The sequence below is a fragment of the Rhinatrema bivittatum genome, chromosome 4 (genome assembly GCF_901001135.1).
Source record: "Rhinatrema bivittatum chromosome 4, aRhiBiv1.1, whole genome shotgun sequence".
NCBI lineage: Eukaryota > Metazoa > Chordata > Amphibia > Gymnophiona > Rhinatrematidae > Rhinatrema > Rhinatrema bivittatum.
The window spans coordinates 295,010,465-295,027,859 of record NC_042618.1 but is presented as its reverse complement, the minus strand read 5'-3'; the positions used below and the strand labels follow the sequence as shown (position 1 = coordinate 295,027,859).

Here is a 17,395-nt window from a genome sequence, read left to right as displayed (position 1 = left end):
TTGTGGAGAGGGGGCTCTCATGGCAAAGGCCGATATAGTTGGCATTCTTACTCCTCCTAGTGCATCCAGACAGCTTCCCATTGCTGGGGTGTTTCTTCAAGAGTGCATATTATTCGATAAGTGCATGCCCATGGGGTGCTTAATTTCATGCCCGTACTTCAAGGCCTTTAGCATCTTCTTGTATTGGGAGCTGTCTTGCCCACGGGCTTAATGAACATGGTGCACTTCCCGGATAATTTCCTATTCGTTAGCCCTTGTGACTCCAGTGCATGCTGGGATCTTTTCAGCGGTTTTAAGAGAATGGCGCAAGAATTTGGTATACCGCTGGCAGCGGATAAAATGGAGTCTCCGACTAAGGTGCTTATCCTTCATGGCATAGAGCTGGACACCACACAGATGGTGTCCAGACTCTTGGTTGACAAGATATGGAACCTGATGGATTTGATCTGCAGTGTGTGTGCATGGCTCGTAAGGTAACCTTGCATTTGTGCAGTCCCTCATTGGAACTTGCATTCACATTCAGGGTTATCCCAATGGAGTGTGCTTTTCTGCAGAGGCTCTTAGCTTCCCTGACTGTCACTAAAAAGAACCACTGCCAGGGGTACCCGAGCCAGGAGGGGGTGGTCTCCAGTTGGAGGCAATGCATCGCGTGTGGTCCCCTATCTTAGATATGCTTTTGTCTGCCCTATCAGTTGAGCAGTCACCTTGCTTGTGACTGGGAACTCCCAGTAGGGAACACCTCTTGGTTGGACATGGCCTTGCTTGGCTGTGGTGGGCCCTGGGTCCTGAGGTGATACACAGACTGCCATGGGGAGGAGGTGCTCGATAGATCTACTTGTTATGGCTCAGATACTTAGGTGGTATTGTGCATCTATTCTACAATAAAAGCTGCAGCCAATTTTGACCTACATATTGTATGCCTCTGTTTTGGTAGTGTGGAAGTGAAGCCTATTGTCAACCCTTTTCGCAGCAAACTGGTCATGGGTACCCAGGTTATGAGGCAACATCAATGATCTGAAATGCGAATCTTCAATTTTCATATTGCCATCCCAATGTGTAAAGCATGTTATATGGACCCTTAACTACATATTCATCATGGATACTTGCGCAAGTTGTTGAAAACTTCATAGAATAAACCTTTTTTGTTACAGGATGAACAAACTCCTTTGCCAATAAGAGTGAATAGACATGCCAAACAATATCCACATTTGCAATGACCTGTCAAGAGAGAAATCTTAGGATGAAGATTTTCTTGAAAAAAGTAGGACATAATTTCTCCTTGAGATTCTGTCCTCTTGTATATGCAATTCTCAGTTCATGGTGTTTGAAGCAAGCATGAAAAGAAATTGACCAATTTTTTCGCAATATTTTCTTGATCTGAAAAGAAAGATGAGAGTATCTGAGAATGCATGTGAGAATCAGTGTTCTTATCTTTATAATCAGTATCTTCTGATAAAGCATCTCTGAAATGCAATGCATGCTTGTGTGCTTTTTTCATTATGGAATATGGATATCGACATTGTGAAAACTGTGTGAATACGTTTTTTTATTCTTGTTTGAAAATCACGATATTAGAGCAATTGCGTCAGTATCTTTAAAATTGTGAAAATGGAATGCTATCTTTAATATTTGGAGAATGTGAACATCTAAAAAATATCTCCAAAGAGATATGTCATCTTAAATTTGATGTGATCACTGCATGAATTTACCCATTCCAAAAAATTATTCAGATATATCGTATATGTATCTTTTCCATGTGTGAATTTGCTGCCAAAAGGGAAGGCTTGTATCCAAGATTTTTTCGAAATGAGCCAAGGTCACTCCCATGGCTGTTCCAGAAATCTGTAGCAAGATTCACCCATGGAAAAGACACATAGATGGTGTTTATGATTTGGCAGGGCACTGCAATATAATTGAATCAAGTACCATAACTCATGTTTTATATGTAGTCAAGTGGCCATGTAACATGCTATACATTGGGAAGACAATACGCCAATTGAAGATTTGCATTTTGGAATATCGAAGTTGCCTCAAAATGCAGAGGACAGCAGCACCTTTGGACATTTATTTATTTATTTATTTAACATTTTTTTATATACCGAAATTCTAGCAACAATGTTGCTAATCATGCACTGTTTTCCTACAAAAATAAATTTGAAGATTTAATGTTCTGTGTAATTGATCAGGTAAATAAACAAACATCCAAGACAAGAACAAAGATGAATTTTCAAATTCAACACCATTGAAGCACATGGACTGAACAACGAAACTGAATGGCAGCATTTTTATAATGTAAGGGCTCACCAGGTGGAGTTCTGCTGCTGGAGCTTCTTCCGCTGGTTCTTTACTGCAGTGTCCCTTCATTTCCCTGAGACCTGGCTCCGGATTCAAGCTCATGCAAATCCACACCCACACAGGTTATAAACAAAACTGGTTAGTCAAATTTGCGCACCCAGGCTGTGCCTGTCCCGGCGCCACGGCCTGTAGCAGAAAAGATTCTTAGTTTGTCCTGAACGCTTAGCTTGATCCTGGCACACCAGCTTCTTTAACACAGTTCAGTCCTGGTTGTTCCCCCCCCCCCCCCCCCTGCTTAGCTTGATCCTGGCACACCAGCTTCTTTAACACAGTTCAGTCCTGGTTGTTCCCCCCCCCCCCCCCTGCTTTCAGGTTTCCCCCTCACCACAGTCTGTAAGATTCCCTTTGTCTCGGCCCGGGTGACTCTCCGGAGCTGGGGTGAATTGCCACCGCCCCTTCAGTAGGAAAACCAACAGTGAAAGTCACATTCAAAACAGCACTTGTACCTCAGCGTTTTCCTACTCCGCCCCATGGCAGTTCCCCAAAGGTCTTTTGTGCAGCTAGTATCAGCTGCATCAACCTTTGCTGTCCCCTTACTCCTGCCACTCCCTTTAATCTGCTGTACACCGGGTTCTAAGCCATGCTCAACTTTCTCTCCCTCAGCCCTCTGGGAGTTGTAGTCCTCCCCTTCCCCAACCGAACTTTTGATTAATTCACCCCTGGTTTACATTACCCTCCTGTTCATCTGTCGTAATGGGACATATCTCCCATTACAATAAGCATGCTGGATAGCACTCTACACATCATTTGGATTTTTTTTAAATATACTTAAGTATGCAGTACTTTGGAAGAATGAAGAAACTTTCTGATTGGTGAGTATCAGCGAGGTGTGCTATATGACTGGACTATTTAATATCCATTCTGTCCATTACAAGTAATATCAGTATACTTTTTGAGAGCACAAGTGTGATATATCAGTGTGTCTTTTTGGGAATGAATGAAGAAACTTTGATTGAATATAAGTTGAGCGTCAGTAAGTGTGCTGTATGATTGGACTACTTGTCAGCCACTTTTTTCATCACAAGCAAAATCAGCATACATTTCTGATCCTGCAAGCAGGTTAGACTAGTGTGTCTTTCAATTGGATAATTTTAATTTCTACTTTTTCTATGGATATATAAGCAAATATTGCTCTGGAATGCCATATTACATTAAACCTATCAGGCAGCTGTTATGTCACTGTTTATTCCATGGGTGCAAGTGGTGAACATGGTAATTCAGTTAAAATGTGAGATGACATATGTAATTTTTGTGCCATGAATTCATACATTTTTGTTTTAGGAGTTTTCCCTGATGCAGCCAAGCAAAGCAAAATGTGATTCACATCTGGCTCTTGGCTGAATGCAATGTATTTAGTATCACTATACTCCTACGGATAATGGACTGCAAGATAAAGTTTTCAATTATTGATATATTTTTGTAAAAAGAGGAGATACCTAGACTTTTTTTTTTATAATACTGGTAGCACTACTGTGTGAATCACATCACAAATGTACTAGATGAAGTCTTCTACCCTACCAAAAATTACAAAAGTAATCTATCATAATACACTATTAATGTGAAGTTTTAGAATCTGCTTTTTTTCCATTGTACATACCAGGCTTCCTTCAGTTTTGCTGTGTTTACAGAAATATTGTACTACTCATTGATCACAGAGGAAACACTGGAATGAGAGAGTCTTATTTTTTTTTTTCAAAATTCATAAAGACATAGCAAAATCTATATCTCTTACTAGTACATTTTTTAAGTTTCCTTTTAAAGAAAGAAAAGGCATCAAGGATGAAAAATGGTAGCATTTCAGTCAGAAAAATTAATTTGAGAAGGACTTTCATTTTTGTAGAAGCAATTTTGCCAAACCATCAGGCCGATACAGTAATGTGCGGTAGAAAGAGGTGCGTTAGTGCCGGGCGCACCCACGTTTGCCGCACGCAGAGTCTGGATTACATACCGCTCGATACTGTATTTAAGTGGCATGCAAATGCAAGCCGCGTCCAACTTGCGTCCATGAAGCGCAATCCATTTTACTGTATAGGCGCTATACAGCGCCTATACAGTATCCTGGGTGCGCTGGTACCTGCCATTTCAAATGTCATTTCAAATGACATTTGAAATGACAGGTACCAGGAAGTGGATCCCAACTTTAAGCAAAGGAAAACCTAAAATCCAACGCACCAGGAAAGCCACTCTTCAGATTGCGGCTAATCCCAGCCCCCACTCACCTGCCCTGGCTGCGTCCATGGGTGCCGGTCTCCGGGGCAGCCCCAGTCCTCTCCCATCCTCCCGGGTGGAGCTGGCGGCGAGAGCGAGAGCAGCCCGGGGCGGATCGCGAGGCGGCTTCCAGCAGCCCTTGCCGGCGATGGTGAATGGGCGCACGCCGTGACCTCTGACGTCCAGCCGGGCGCTCAGGTCATGGTGTGCGTTCATGCACCCTCGCCGGCAGGTCATTGTTGAGGGCACGTGAATACCTAATAGGGCCATCAACAAGTTCAAAGTGGTATAGCGAAATTGAAAGATGGAAAGGATCAATGTGTGGAGAGAGATGAAGAAATGGCAGAAATATTAAATGAATACTTCAGTTCTGTATTCACTAAAGAGGACCCTGGAGAAGGACCGTCGCTAGTTAACAAGAAACTGGAGGGCAGTGGAGTAGATGTAACTCCATTTACAGTAGAAAATGTATGGGAAGAGCTGGAGAAACTGAAAGTGGACAAAGCCATGGGGCCTGATGAAATTCATCCCAGGATACTGAGGGAGCTCAGAGATGTGCTGGCGGGTCCGCTGTGCGACCTGTTCAATAGATCCCTAGAAACGGGAGTGGTGCCGAGTGATTAGAGAAGAGCGTTGGTGGTCCCGCTTCACAAGAGTGGGAACAGAGAAGAGGCTGGTAACTACAGACCAGTTAGCCTCACTTCGGTGGTGGGAAAAGTAATGGAGTCAATGTTGAAAGAGAGAATAGTGAACTATCTACAGTCGGGAGAATTGATGGACCAGAGGCAGCATGGATTCACCAGGGAAGATCCTGTCAGACAAATCTGATCGACTTTTTTGACTGGGTAACCAAGGAATTGGATCAAGGAAGAGCACTTGATGTCATCTACTTGGATTTCAGCAAAGCTTTTGATATGGTCCCGCACAGGAGACTGGTGAATAAAATGAGAAGCTTAGGAATGAGTGCCGAGGTGGTGGCATGGATTGCAAACTGGTTGACGGACAGAAGACAATGTGTGATGGTAAATGGAATTCTCTCTGAAGAGAGAGCGGTTTTAAGCGGTGTACCGCAAGGATCCGTGTTGGGACCGTTCCTGTTCAATATCTTTGTGAGCGATATTACGGACGGGATAGAAGGTAAGGTTTGTCTTTTTGCGGATGATACTAAGATCTGCAACAGAGTGGACACGCCGGAAGGAGTGGAGAGAATGAGACTGGATTTAAGGAAGCTGGAAGAGTGGTCGAAGATATGGCAGCTGAGATTCAATGCCAAGAAGTGCAGAGTCATGCATATGGGGAGTGGAAATCCGAATGAACTGTATTTGATGGGGGGAGAAAGGCTGATGTGCACGGAGCAGGAGAGAGACCTTGGGGTGATAGTGTCTAATGATCTGAAGTCGGCGAAACAATGTGACAAGGCGATAGCTAAAGCCAGAAGAATGCTGGGCTGCACAGAGAGAGGGATATCGAGTAAGAAAAGGGAAATGATTATCCCCTTGTACAGGTCCTTGGTGAGGCCTCACCTGGAGTACTGTGTTCAGTTCTGGAGACCGTATCTCCGAAGAGACAGAGACAAGATGGAGGCGGTCCAGAGAAGGGCGACCAAAAGGGTGAATGGTCTTCATCGAATGACTTATGAGGAGAGATTGAAGAATCTAAATATGTACACCCTGGAGGAAAGAAGGAGCAGAGGTGACATGATACAAACTTTCAGATACTTGAAAGGTTTTAATGATCCAAAGACAGCGACAAACCTTTTCCGTCAGAAGAAAATCAGCAGAACCAGGGGTCACAATTTGAAGCTCCAGGGAGGAAGACTCAGAACCAATGTAAGGAAGTATTTCTTCACGGAGAGGGTGGTGGATGCCTGGAATGCCCTTCCAGAAGAAGTGGTGAAGACCAGATCTGTGAAGGACTTCAAAGGGGCGTGGGATAAACACTGTAGATCCATAAAGTCTAGAGGACGTGAATGAAGAGTGGGTGGCTCACGGGAATGACAGCTACTGCCTAGAGATAATACCCTTATTCAATAAACATACACACGGTTAATGCGACTCCAACATTGCTCTAAGCTTCAATGGCAAGAGGAAACGTGGAAAAAGATTTGCATTCACAAAAAAAGCGGGGAGTAGCTTGCTTGTTACGGCAGTTACTACCCCAAACCAAATAAGCCTGGTACTTCACGTTCAATGCATATTCAGCATAGCTCTCTGCTTCAACAGCAGGGGAGAAAGATACTTCACTTTCAATGCATATCCAGCATAACTCTCTGCTTCAACGGCAGGGGGAATGAAGAAAAGTAGATCTATATACAGAAAAATACCAACAAGGTCTGAATTATTTAGTCTTGGTAAACAAATAAACATGGGTATAGCTTGCTTATTGCGGCGGTTACTACCCCTAACTAATTAAGCTAGATATTTCACTTAGAGGCAGTTTCAACACTGCTCTCTACATTAATGGTGGGGGTAGAAGGGAAATAGAATCAAAAGGTTACTAAGAGCCAAGCGTAACAGATAAGGTCCATCAGGTCTAGAGGACATGTATAAAGAGGAGGCAGCAAAAACTGCACGGAGCGGCAGTAGCCACAGAGGCATTCATGGAGCGGGATGCCAGTGGTCAGTGGTTGGTGTTCCACCTTCACAGAGCGGAAGGATGGAGGGCTGCCATCTCCAAATTAAAAAAAACAAAAAACCCAGGGGTGGGTAAGAGTATGTAAAATTAACGGAGAGTTCAAAGGCTATAGGTATTACCAATTATTAGGCTTATTCAGTATTTGTTGGCTTTCAATGCATACTTCACTTTCAATGCATATACAGCATAGCTCTCTGCTTCAACAGCAGGGGAGAAGTAAAACTAATACTTCACGCATATCCAGCATAGCTCTCTGCTTCAACGGCAGGGGAGAAGTAAAACTAATAGTTCACGCTTATCCAGCATAGCTCTCTGCTTCAACGGCAAGGGAGAAGAAAAACAACCAATAAGGGCTGAATAACATAGTCTGGTAAACAAATAAGTATGGTGTAGCTTGTTTATTGTGGCGGTTACAACCCCTAACTAATCAAGCTTGATATTTCACTTGGATGCAGCTCCATCACTGCTCTCTACATTAATGGTGGGGGTGAAAGGGAAATAGAGCCAAAGGTTACTAAGAGCAAAGAGAAACAGATAAGTATGAGAAAAAAGAAGTGTGAAGCTTGCTGTGCAGACTGGATGGGCCGATTGGTCTTCTTCTGCTGTCATGTCTATATTTCTATGTTTCTATTTGCATGTTGAGGGCGCTATTAGGTTCCACGGGTTGGATGCGCGTTTTACGCCCCTTACTGAATAAGGGGTAAGGGAAAACGCGCATCCATGGGCAGTTTAACAGTGCACTCTGTTGGAGCGCACTGTACTGTATCGGCCTGAAAGATAGAAATGTCCTCTTCAGAATAGTATAATGCAGGACATCCCATTTCCTTGCACATTCAGTTTTGGTGCTTTTTTTCTTTTTTTAATTTAAAATGCATTAGATATATAGCTGGTTAGATATGCTTTCATTGTGAATCCCCAGTTGTAAGACATTTCCAGACTGTGGGCGCTTATTCTGAGTTTTTTGTTCCTTTTCAGGTAACAGATACTCTTAAAAACGTGCAGAAGAATCACTTGGGAAAGCCGCTTCTGCAAGTAGAATTAAACTCTGAGCAAATGGTGAGCAATGTTCTATACTGATGTCAGAAATGACTTGTAATTACTGCCCAGTCTGGAGGAATATAAGGGGCAAAGGGAAGCAGGGCATTAATTACAAGCAACTGCCCTGCCTAGCAAGGCTTACAGTCAAATCAGCATGTTGGTTTTATTACTTGTTTTTGTTTCATATTTTTAAGAGGTATAGAAACATAACTATTCTAATAATTTTGTTTGTATGATGAGATGTAGAGAATTAATGCCCTGTGATTTAGTGAATCAAATTACTGAAATGTAACTAAACATTGGGAGGACAGTATTCAAAAAGAATTATCCTGTTAAGTTTGGGGCTTAGCTGGACAAATCTGGGATTTAAATATTTCCTCCTACTGATTGGCTAAATTTCAGCTGAAAAGTGGCTAAAATTTAGCCAAATAGATTTTCCTAGCGTGTAGCAGATGGACTCAGGACCAATGGGTATAGTGTACTCCTGTTAGCAGTTGGCGACGGATCAGATTTCAATCTGACGTCAGCCCCTAGTACATATACCCCTGCAGGAAGTGCAGCTCTCCAGTATTTTCCATCTCCATAGCAGTTAGGGACTATCTGCACGCTCTCACAGCGTTTGAACCAAATTCTAAGAGAGCCAAAATTTAAAAGGAAAAAAATTTACCTGAAGAAGAGCCCCGCTCTCCTGTGGTGATACCTACGAGTCCCTCCCCCAGTTGAGATTCCCGAGGTGATTTCCATGGTCCCTCGGAGGTGAGTCTCGGTCCGGTGGCCGATTCGCGGCAGGGACCTAGCCCCCGAATCCTCGGGCACGGCGTAGAGGCAGCCTCGGTCCGGCGGCTGAATCGCGGTGAGGAATTGCACCCCCTCGAGCGTGGCGGTGAAGGTATTTGCCCTCTCCCCCCGCAGCCGAAGACTGCCTGGAGCAAAACCGGGAAGCGCCGAAGACCAAGGTAAGGTGGAAATCTTCTACTTTAATCCGGTCTCTGAAGATCGAGGAGGAGCACAGGTCGGCGATCGGAATCTGTGCCACCGGGTTGATCCGCCCTAGCAGAGCTAGGCCCCGGCTGTTCCAGGGTCTGCCCACGTGGAGACCCTCCGAGGAGGTCGCCATATTGCCCGCATGCTCGTCGTCGCCATCTTGGCCTTGTTAGCCGCGCCGCCCGCCGTCCGATCCAAGCGCACAAATTAAGCTAAGCGCACAAAATTATTTGTGCGCATTATCTTAAGCGCACATAAAACCTTATGCGCATAAGTTACGCGCATAAGTTACGCGCACAGTACAAGGCACACATCTACGGCTACGCACACATCTGCGCGCACATATCAGACGCAATGGAGCGCATAAGAGCTTACGCGTCCACAGAAATGGCACCTCTAGAAACAGGAATAAAAGCTCAAGGCCTCTGCCCAGCATACCACATCAGAGCCGCACAGAGCGAGAAAGCCGACGCCCTATGCGCACACTGTGAGGAGGCCCTGGGAGATCCAGATCAGGACCAGTCCCACCCAGGGCCCAGTGCTAGCTCCTCAGGGGGCACCCCAGACCTAGCATGCCCCAGTGAGTCCATCCCACAGATGGGGACACCCAGGGAACCAGCGCCCCTCAACTTAGACCCAGCGTCGATCTCTTGGGTAGAGTTGTTTAAGGGGATTCACGCCTTTGTCAAAATGCAAACTGAACCCCGGGCGGACCAGCCATATGCGCCACCGGAAGACCCTCATGCCCCAGGACCTTCAAGGCCTAGGCACAGGCTCCCACCACCCAGAAGCCCCACCTACGGGGGCACGGATTTCTCCGAAGAGGAAGTCGAGCCCCTTGAGGAGGGGGAACTTCCCTCGGGGACAGAGCCACACCGAACCATGAGACACTTCTTCTCAAAGGATGAGCTTCCGGACCTTGTATCCCAATGCCTATCAGAGCTCGCTATCCCGGGCCAAGGCACCTCGGGGGAACCTAGAATGAACCTCCTGCTGGAGGGCCTTCGACAGACGTCTCGCTATTTTCCTCTCTTACAGGCGGCACAACAGCTAATTGACCTGGAGTGGAATGCGCCGGAGTCCTCATTCAAAGGGGGTCGAGCCTTATCGGCCATGTACCCTCTGGACCCAGCGACCAAGGAGCTTCTGGCGTGCCCTAGCGTGGACGCCATAGTCTGCGCAGTCGCTAAGCGCACTACCATCCCAGTGGAGGGAGGAGCGGCGCTCAAGGATGCACACGACCGGCGCCTGGAAGCCATACTAAAACAATCATTTGAAGTGGCAGCCATTTCCCTGCAGATTGTGGCCTGCTGCACCGTGGTGACACGTTCCTGTTTATCCCAAGCCAGGAACAACACCCCGGGAGAAGACATGGAATCAGCACTATCATTCCTCACTGACGCGGCTTCCGATCTAGTGCGAACAGCAGCCAGAGGAGTGTCGTCCACAGTGGCAGCCAGGAGACAACTCTGGCTTCAAAATTGGTCGGCTGACGCCTCCTCCAAGACACGCCTCACGAGAATGCCCTTCAAAGGATCCCTCCTCTTCGGCAGCGAACTACAGAAACTGGCCAACAAATGGGGCGACTCCCCATTACCTCGCCTGCCGGAAGACAAGACGAAGAGAAACCAGTGTCCCTTCCCCAGGTCCACCAGAGGCAGAAGCTCACAGCGCTTCAACCCTTACAAGAACAACTATCAAGCACCCCGCCCTACGGGCAGGAACCAGTCCTTTCAGAACAAGCACAACAAGAGGGGAACCAGCTCAGGTCCAGGCCCCAGCCACACCCCACAATGAGATTCAGCCGACCCATCCAAGGGAAGAAGCCATAGGGGGCAGGCTAACCCTATTCTACCGCAGATGAGTCGAGATAACTTCGGACAAGTGGGTCCTAGCCATCATCCGAGAAAGGTACTACCTGGACTTCTTTCGAACGCCTCCGGACAAGTTCGTGGAACCTCCCTGCCACGATCCCCACAAGAGGGCGGCAGTGGAAGCTACACTGACCAGACTTCTGGCCCTCGAGGCCATAACCCCGGTACCTACACAGGAAATAAATACTGGACATTACTCCATTTACTTTATCGTACCCAAAAAAGAGGGTTCATTCAGGCCCATCCTGGACCCTCAAGTCTGTCAACCGACACCTAAGGATCCCACGCTTCTGCATGGAAACCCTATGATCGGTCATACGTGCAATACAGCCAGGAGAGTTCCTCACATCCCTGGACCTGTCGGAGGCTTACTTACACATCCCAATTCATCAGGAACACCAGCGCTACCTACGCTTCAAGGTCCTGAATTGTCACTACTAGTTCCGGGCACTACCCTTCGGGTTAGCCACTGCACCCCGGACGTTCACCAAGGTAATAGTAGTGGTGGCGGCAACACTCAGGAAGGAAAGAATCCTCGTTCATCCTTACCTGGACAATTGGCTGATCAGAGCAAAATCACATGAGGAAAGCCACCAAGCAACCAGCAGAGTCATAACTCTACTGGAAAGCCTAGGATGGGTAGTCAACACAAACAAGAGCTCCCTGCAGCCCTCGCAGTCGCTGGAATACCTAGGAGTACGATTCGACACCAAGGAAGACAAGGTCAGCCTGACCCCCACGAGGAGATCAAAGCTGTGGGACCGGCTCCAGACCTTGCTGAGCGCCTCTCGTCCCACAGCATGGGATTACCTGCAAGTCCTCGGACTAATGACATCCACACTGGAAGTGGTGCCAAGGGCGCGAGCCCACATGAGGCCCCTGCAACGCTCACTGCTATCACGGTGGAACCCACGATCCCAGAACTACACCGTACGTCTACCACTACCGGGCAGAGTCAGGAACCAGCTACGGTGGTGGCTACAGATCAGCCACATGAGCCGAGGATCAAGACTACCTCCCCAACCTGGACCCTGCTCACCACAGATGCCAGTCTACACGGGTGGGGGGAGCACACTGCGAAGAGTTAACCGCCTAAGGGCGGTGGAACGAAGAAGAGGCGGGTTGGAACATCAACCGCCTAGAAGCACGGGCGGTCAGATTAGCCTGCCTGCGGTTCGCCCACAGACTTCGAGACAAAGCAGTCAGAGTGATGTCGGACAACGCCATGACGGTGGCCTACATCAACCGTAAGGGTGGAACCAGAAGCCAACAGGTGTCCTTAGAAATAGACCCTCTGATGGCTTGGGCGGAAGCAAATCTCCAGGACATCTCCACCGTCCACATCGCCGGGAAGGACAACACCACGGCAGACCTCCTCAGCAGGGAAAGTCTAAACACAGGAGAATGGAAGCTGTCACCCACAGCCTTCAAGATGATAGTGAATCGGTGGGGGACTCCAGACATGGATCTTCTAGCAAGCAGATCCAACGCTCAAGTACCGAGATACTTCAGCCGCAGGCGGGATCCGCAGTCTCAGGGGATCAACGCCCTGGTACAGGCCTGGCCACCGGGGATCCTGCTATACGCCTTCCCGCCGTGGCCCTTGCTGGGCGCAATCATTCACAAGATTCAGCGACACAGGGGGCTAGTTCTTCTGGTGGGCTGGACTGGTCAAGAAGACCCTGGTACGCAGACATGAGAAGAATACTGGCAGGGAATCCACTGCCCCTGCTGCCACAAGGTCCCATCTTCCACGAGGATCCAGCTCAATTCTCTCTTACAGTCTGGCCATTGAGAGGGCCCACCTGAGAAAGAGGGGATACTCGGGGGCAGTAATAAATACTCTCCTCCGAGCACGCAAATTCTCCACATCTCTAACATACATAAGGATCTGGAGAGTCTTTGAGGCCTGGTGCGAAGACCACAACGTCAAACCACGCTCCTCTAAAGTTCCCGTGATCCTGGAATTCTTACAGAATGGACCACAGAAGGGTCTGTCCCTCAACTCCATCAAGGTACAGGTGGCCGCATTGTCATGCTATGGCTCCAGGAACAAGGGCAACAGCATAGCCTCGCACCCAGATGTATCACGCTTCCTGAAAGGAGTCAAACACATTTGCCCACCACTAAAGTGGCCAGTACCTCTGTGGAACCTCAACCTCGTCCTGGATTTCCTAGCGGGATCCGCCTTCAGACCCCTCCGAGGCTGGTCCCTCCGTCTGTTAACTTTAAAGACGGTGTTCTTGCTGGCCGTGTGCTTGGCCCGACGCATCTCAGAGCTTCAGGCACTGTACTGCCGTGAGCCGTTCCTCAGACTCACCCCGGGGACCATTCAGCTATGCACGGTTCCCTCCTTCCTCCCCAAAGTAGTCTCACACTTCCACCTTAACCAAACCATCTCACTACCAACGATGGACGGCTTGAAGAATTCGGAAGAAGCCCGCAGTCTACGCCACCTCGACATCGGCAGACTCCTACCCAGATACCTGGAAATGTCGGAACCAGTACGAAAGACTGACCACCTCTTCGTCCTTCACAGCGGGAAGAAGCAAGGGGAAGCGGCCTCGCGGGCAACCATTGCCCGCTGGATCAAGGAAGTCATCAAGGCAGCCTACGTAGAAGCGGGAAAACCACCACCTCTACAGGTCAAGGCCCATTCTACCAGAACCCAGGCAGTTTCCTGGGCAGAAACTAGAATGCTGCCACCTGCCGAGATCTGCAGGGCGGCAACGTGGTCCTCCAATCATACCTTCTCCAGATTCTACCGTCTGGATGTTCAGGCTCGGGAGGACACAGCATTTGCAAGGGCAATCCTAAGTGGGTCACGGGCAGCCTCCCACCCAGTTTGGGAGTAGCTTTTATACATCCCATTGGTCCTGAGTCCATCTGCTACACGCTAGGAAATGGAGAAATTACTTACCTGATAATTTCGTTTTCCTTAGTGTAGACAGATGGACTCAGCATCCCACCCTCGGTTGCCGTTATACATGGTTTTCAACGAATCAAGGGTAAGCCATGCTTTCATTTACCTAGGGCATCCACCCGGCCGGTTGTCGACGCTTTCCGGTTGAGTACACTGGCGGTCTCCAGCTATAGTCAATCAACCAGTTCAAGTTAATCAAGTTTTTAACGTTCTAACAAAGTTATTTAAGTTAACCATATTATTAAGTTAATCAATCAGTCAGTCACACATATATCCACAATGCTTTTCAAGGAGAATACTGAAGAGCTGCACTTCCTGCAGGGGTATATGTACTAGGGGCTGACGTCAGATTGAAATCTGATCCGTCTCCAACTGCTAACAGGAGTACACTATACCCATTGGTCCTGAGTCCATCTGTCTACACTAAGGAAAATTAAATTATCAGGTAAGTAATTTCTCCAATTCTGGGAATGGAGGTTAAACTTAGGTAACACTGAATATCAGTTTTGTTTTGCTAAATTTAGCCATTTGTCTAGTCAGAGCAGGTTTAAAGTTTATTTTAGGTACTTGTACCCTGATAATGGTTCAGAACTCTGCAGCCAGAGTCCTTACAAATTCCAGGAAAATTGACCACATTTCACCTATTCTCAAAAACCTCCATTGGCTTCCGATCCACTATAGAATCATGTACAAAACCATTAACATCATTTACAAAACTATCAACCAACACACGCAACTCGACCTACAAATACCACTTAAAAAATTCACCTCCGCCAGGCCTATCAGGGAACACTACAAAGAGTCACTCCAAATTCCAAAGGCCAAAACCTACCAACATAAATCCTTGAGTCTCAGAGCCTTCTCATCAGCAGGTCCAGCTCTCTGGAACTCGATCCCTCCTGATTTGAGACAAGAGCCATGCTCTTTAACATTTAGGAAAAGACTAAAAACTTGGCTTTTCAAAAAAGCATTTCCAAGCCTTGAATAAAACCTCCTCTCACTAGCACTAACTCGTATGCAATAATGGAATGTAAACACGAATCAACCAACCTCAAACCCTCTCTCACTAATTCCTGCTGAATATTTATCATACTATTACCATTCACAACTGTGCCATATTTATTCATTTGATTACCTATGTACCGTTTCATAGTCTTATTTTTTCACTTGCTATTCTAATGTATCAATAGGCTGAAATGTAAATATTGTGCTGTTCAATTTCTCCCCTTCCATCCCAAGTTTATTTTCCTTGTTTTTTGTAACTTTCCCCCTCCCTTTTTCTGATTCACTGTATTTAAAGTTCAAGGTTCTTATTGAAAATATTGTTTTTTACGTTACGTTATGCTTTACACTCCTTGTTATTTGTAAACCGGGTTGATGTGATGCCTATCATGAAACTCGGTATAACAAAAACAATAAATAAATAATTTTAGCCTTAACTGGCTGTGGGACTGCAGGCCCAATTTCCCTCCCCACCAACTCCAATAGAAACCTCAAATACATGTCAGGCCTAGTGCCCAAACCCCCTTGCCCCTCAAAAGATTAAACAAAAAATGTTTGGGCCTATTGGCCTATTGGCCTGAGGATCCCTCCCTTCAAATTCTACATGCTTACAGGGAGCGTGGAATGGGAGCACTGAGAGGAGAGGATCACCTTGCTGGTGGCTGAAAGGAATCAGTAAGTTTTGCTTGGGAAATTTTGAAAAAGTATTGGGGAGAAGTAAATTATTGGGGTTTATTAATTAGTGTGTGTGTTTGCTTTTTTTAAATAGTAAGGCAGATTATAAACAGGTTAGTTTTAGGTTTTTTTTAAAATAGTAAAGCAGCTAATAAACAAGTTAGTGTGTTTGTTTTTCCAATCCTCCCACCCACCCACAGCTCATCCTTTAATTTATAGGCAGCTGCCACTTTCACAAAAAAAAAAAAAAAATCAGCCCTATAACTTCATTGCATGAATTCCCCACACCTTATTGAGTTTGATCATTCCCTTGTAGGCCACTACCAGATATATAGTGAATCCACTAATACATTTAAAGGACCCTAATTAGACACATCCCTACTCACATAGCAACCTAAAACTTAACTAGGAACTGAATAAATTTGAGATAAAGTCAGCAGTCCAGCAGCAAGAGGGATGGTCTCCCAGTGTTTTGCATCGAGTGTCATATATATGATTGTTTACCGACCAGTGAGAAGTTGTACGTGTGCATCCGAAGCAAAGAGCTCATGTCTCTGAGAATGAGTCCAATCTCTGGAAGCTGTGCACTCATTTTATTAATTTTAAAATATCTGGGTTTACTATATTTTAAATATAGGTACCTTTAATTTTATTTCAGACTGGAGTGATCTAAATTGTTTTTGCACTTGTTTTTTTTTTAATTATATTATATTTTGAATATTGTATTTATTTATTATACACCATCTAGATTGTTTATAGATTGACGGTATATAAAACAAATAAATAGAGTGACAGACTTGGAGGAGCTAAGGCTGACAGAGGGATATATAGATGAGACCTTCAGGGGCATAGTAGCCAAGTCCCAACTTCAGACTGGCAGCCCTGGTGCTGCCTTGGAGGAAGAAGTTCTCATGATCGGAAAGCATCAACCTGGTGCAGCAGGAAAGGATCTTGTAGCAAGGACCTGCTCTCCAGGTGGTGCATTGGCCCCTCGCACCGAGGATGTCCCTCCCAGGGCTATTGCCCAGGAGGGAAGGGTTAGGTTGGCTGTCATAGTTGGTGATTCAATTATTAGAAATATAGACATCTGGGTGGCTGGTGGGTGTGAGGATTGCCAGGTAACATGCCTACCTGGAGCGAAGTTGGTGTACCTAGCACATCACCTAGACAGGATTTTAGACAGTGCTGGGGAGGAGCCAGCTGTTGTGGTACATATGGGCAACAATGACATAGAAAAATGTGGGGGAGAGGTTCTGAAAGCCAAATTTAGGCTCTTAGGTAGAAAGCTGAAATCCAGAACCTCCAGGGTAGCATTCTCTGAAATGCTCCCTGTTCCACGCGCACATCCCTAGAGGCATGCAGAGCTCCAGAATATCAATGTGTGGATGAGACAATGATGCAAGGAAGAGGGATTCAGTTTTGTAAGGAACTGGGGAACCTTTTGGGGAAGGGGGGAGTCTTTTCCAAAGGGATGGGTTCCAGCTTAACCAGGGTGGAACCAAGCTGCTGGCTTTAACCTTTAAAAAGGAGGTAGAGCAGCTCTTAAACTAGAACAAAGGGGAAAGCTAACAGTCGCTCAGCAGCGCATGGTTCGGAGGGAGATATCTTCAAAGGATACTAATGATGCATTAGAATTAGGGCATCCCGACAGTGAGGTTCCATTAATAAGAAAAGTAATCCAAGTGCCTGTAATTAAAAATTC

The 17,395-nt window shown here is 46.4% G+C and overlaps 1 protein-coding gene across 1 annotated transcript in view; it reads left to right on the top strand.

Annotated features, from left to right (window-relative positions):
• FAM98B (family with sequence similarity 98 member B) overlaps positions 1-17,395 on the top strand; it is a 197,801-nt gene that overhangs the window by 131,761 nt on the left and 48,645 nt on the right. The window contains 1 exon segment of the mRNA XM_029600204.1: positions 8,173-8,253. Within this exon segment, the coding sequence (XP_029456064.1) occupies positions 8,173-8,253 (81 nt within the window).